General features: G+C 47.4%; 1 protein-coding gene across 1 annotated transcript in view; it reads right to left on the bottom strand.

Annotated features, from left to right (window-relative positions):
- Positions 1 to 2,243, bottom strand: part of LOC114627971 (zinc finger protein 354B) — a 16,408-nt gene extending 14,165 nt beyond the window's left edge. The window contains exons 1-2 of the mRNA XM_028775904.1: positions 2,211 to 2,243; positions 405 to 531 (exon numbers count right to left, since the gene is read on the bottom strand). Of these exons, the coding sequence (XP_028631737.1) occupies positions 405 to 531; positions 2,211 to 2,243 (160 nt within the window). The remainder of the gene's footprint in view (positions 1 to 404; positions 532 to 2,210) is intronic.
- Positions 2,244 to 2,690: the final 447 nt, after the last annotated feature.

Genomic DNA, 2,690 nt, shown 5'->3' with positions numbered 1-2,690 from the left:
TCTGTGTTTACAGATAGGAGAGGGGGCTGAGGGGGGTCTGTGTTTACAGATAGGAGAGGGGGCTGAGGGGGGGTCTGTGTTTACAGATAGGAGAGGGGGGCTGAGGGGGGGTCTGTGTTTAAGGCAACACAGAATAAATATAACTTGAAAACACCTCAACCCTGAGGGGATTCCTACTGCCATGTCACAGACAGTGGGGACAGCATGAATATCAACCCCCTATGTTCTATTTGGGGCATTTAGACACCTGGAAGTGGAAAAAAAGTTTCAGTACTTAATAGAGATCTGGTTTGTACAGCCCTACAACAAATCCCAGCTAGGGTGTTTTAATGACCATAGTTTTCATTCAGGGAAGGAGGCACTGAGGTCTCACTTCTGAGTTTGTGCCCACAGGGAGCTCTTACCCAGCGAGGCCAGGTTGCTGTAGTTCTCCAGCATCACCTCACGGTACAGGCTTCTCTGGGAGGGATCCAGCTTCTTCCACTCATCCCGAGTAAAGAGCACAGCCACGTCTTCAAATGTCACTGACACCTGCGGGGGGGGGGGGGGGCAAGCCATTCCATCTCAGCAGGCTCATACAGCACCAGGGAGGTGACAATGGAAGATGATAGGCCATCATAAAATGAGGTCACTGAGGGTTCTGAAGAGGCTAGGTCATCTACCACTTAGTCATCAATTCAAACGGTGACAGACACACAAAGAACAGCAGTGAGTAGGAGGCTCACTTCGTGTACAGGGATTATGGCCAATACTGCACATCATGGTAATTAGAAGTTCTTCTGGTAAAGGGTCTCTTGGGTTCTTTGTTTTGTTTTTGTTTTTGAGACAATCTACATAGCTCTGGATGGCCTGGAACTGGATATGGTAGACCAGACTAGCCCCAAAACTCATAGAGATCTCCCTGCCTCTGCCTCCCTGGTACTAGGATTGAAGTCATGCATCCCCATGTCCAGCAAGATTCTTTACTCTTTATTTTCACATGTATGCAATGCCTGTGGGAAAAGTAATCCACTATGGAGAGAATACAAAAGATAATTTTTGCTTTAAAGATTTTCTGATCGAATCAGCACACAGGCATGTGCATAAACTCATTTCAACAATGGAAAAAAAAAGCCATGTAGTCAGACAGCTAGGCCCACACACTATCTCCTGCTTCAGCGCTCACTCTGGAGACAAGAATGTGAGGTTAGCACCGCAACTGAAGATTTCCACCGTAAACACTGAACCTCCTCTGATCTTAAAGTTCTGAACACCGAGGTTTGTTTGTTTTTTCTTTTTTTAACTGTGATATTGGCCCATGGAGAGCAGATAAAGGAGATGAAGGAGAAGGTTCACACACACCGGGATGAAGGTTCAGGGCATGAACACAACTTGACTCTTCTGGATGGAATGTAAAATCTTACAGAAATGGAGCTGCCCAAATCTCTTGAATGGGTCCAAAGGTAACCTGGCTTATCCTAGAAGGGGACAGCATTGTTATCTTTATTTTATTGATAAAGAAACAGAGACACAGAAGTTAGACTTACTTGTTCAAGGTCCACAGATAGTAACAGAGGGGGATAGGTTAAAATTCAACTGTCTTGAGCATCCCACTTCCTGACCACTGTGCTTACTAATTTTCAGCCAAATATCTCACGAAACCCTCTTCATGGCTTCTTGGGAGTTTGCTTCCTTGTTTTAGGCTCCTGACATTGTCCCCTGCAGTATGGCTTTCCCTTGTCTGTGCAGCACCTCACCTCACATCTCTATATTCCCGGACCTCCAAATAGCAGGTCAAGATTAGTTTTTGCAAGAATGGTACAATCAAAACCTAGGGTTCATAGAGTAAGGGAGGGGAACCATGGAGGAGGCTGGAGGAGCGACACAAGCATTCTCAAGAGCAAAAAGAAATAGATGAGCAGTCCTGGTGAGGGATGAGAAAAATACACATGAAGAAAGCAGACTAGGAAAGACTTCCCCCAGGTGTGTCCCTAGTGATAATGGGCATCTGCATGTCACTGTTAATTTTGTAAGCACAACAGACTGAGATCAGCCAACAGCAACGCTGTTGCGTGCTGTGAGAGTGCAGTGTGCTCTCTACACAGCCAACTCCTCCATGGGCACCAAATCCTGGTGAAGGGTGTACTGGATGGAGAACTTCAGTCTGGAAGGAAACTCAAAACCATACAAAATACCCCTTCTACTACGAACTGAGACGGCAATGCGCTCACCTGAGACTTCCCTTCCCTTTTCTCTGGAGCCATGGTCTCTTTCTGGGCTTTTCTCAAAGATGGGTACAGTGTCCAAAAAAGTGATCTGAGAGAAGAAGAAAAAGGAAAGATTGCTTCGCACCCCTCAGAAACCGCATCTCCGAATGCATTCCACCAGCTGAGCCTGCCTCTTCTGCTTCCAGAGTGGAAAGCGGGAGCTGGGAGTGGGCATCAGAGAATTGACAAGTCACCACTCTTCTGGTCTCTGGATTTCCAGAAACAAGACTCAGGCGACACTGGACTCCATCACTGAGGAGACTCACTATGCCTCTGTGAGTCAGGCATCATCCTATGAATGTTCCAGCTCAGCTGGCATTGCCAGGCCCCCTTCAGATCAGGAAACTGAGGCCAGAGTGCAGCCACAGTGGGGACACAAACGTTTTCCACCCGTTCAGATCTGACCACGGGCCCACTCCACGTGCTGCCCACCCACATGCCCTG

Source organism: Grammomys surdaster, unplaced genomic scaffold, assembly GCF_004785775.1.
Source record: "Grammomys surdaster isolate TR1022 unplaced genomic scaffold, NIH_TR_1.0 262, whole genome shotgun sequence".
Lineage (NCBI taxonomy): Eukaryota > Metazoa > Chordata > Mammalia > Rodentia > Muridae > Grammomys > Grammomys surdaster.
Note: the sequence above shows the minus strand (reverse complement) of the source record. Positions and strands in the feature narration are given on the sequence as shown.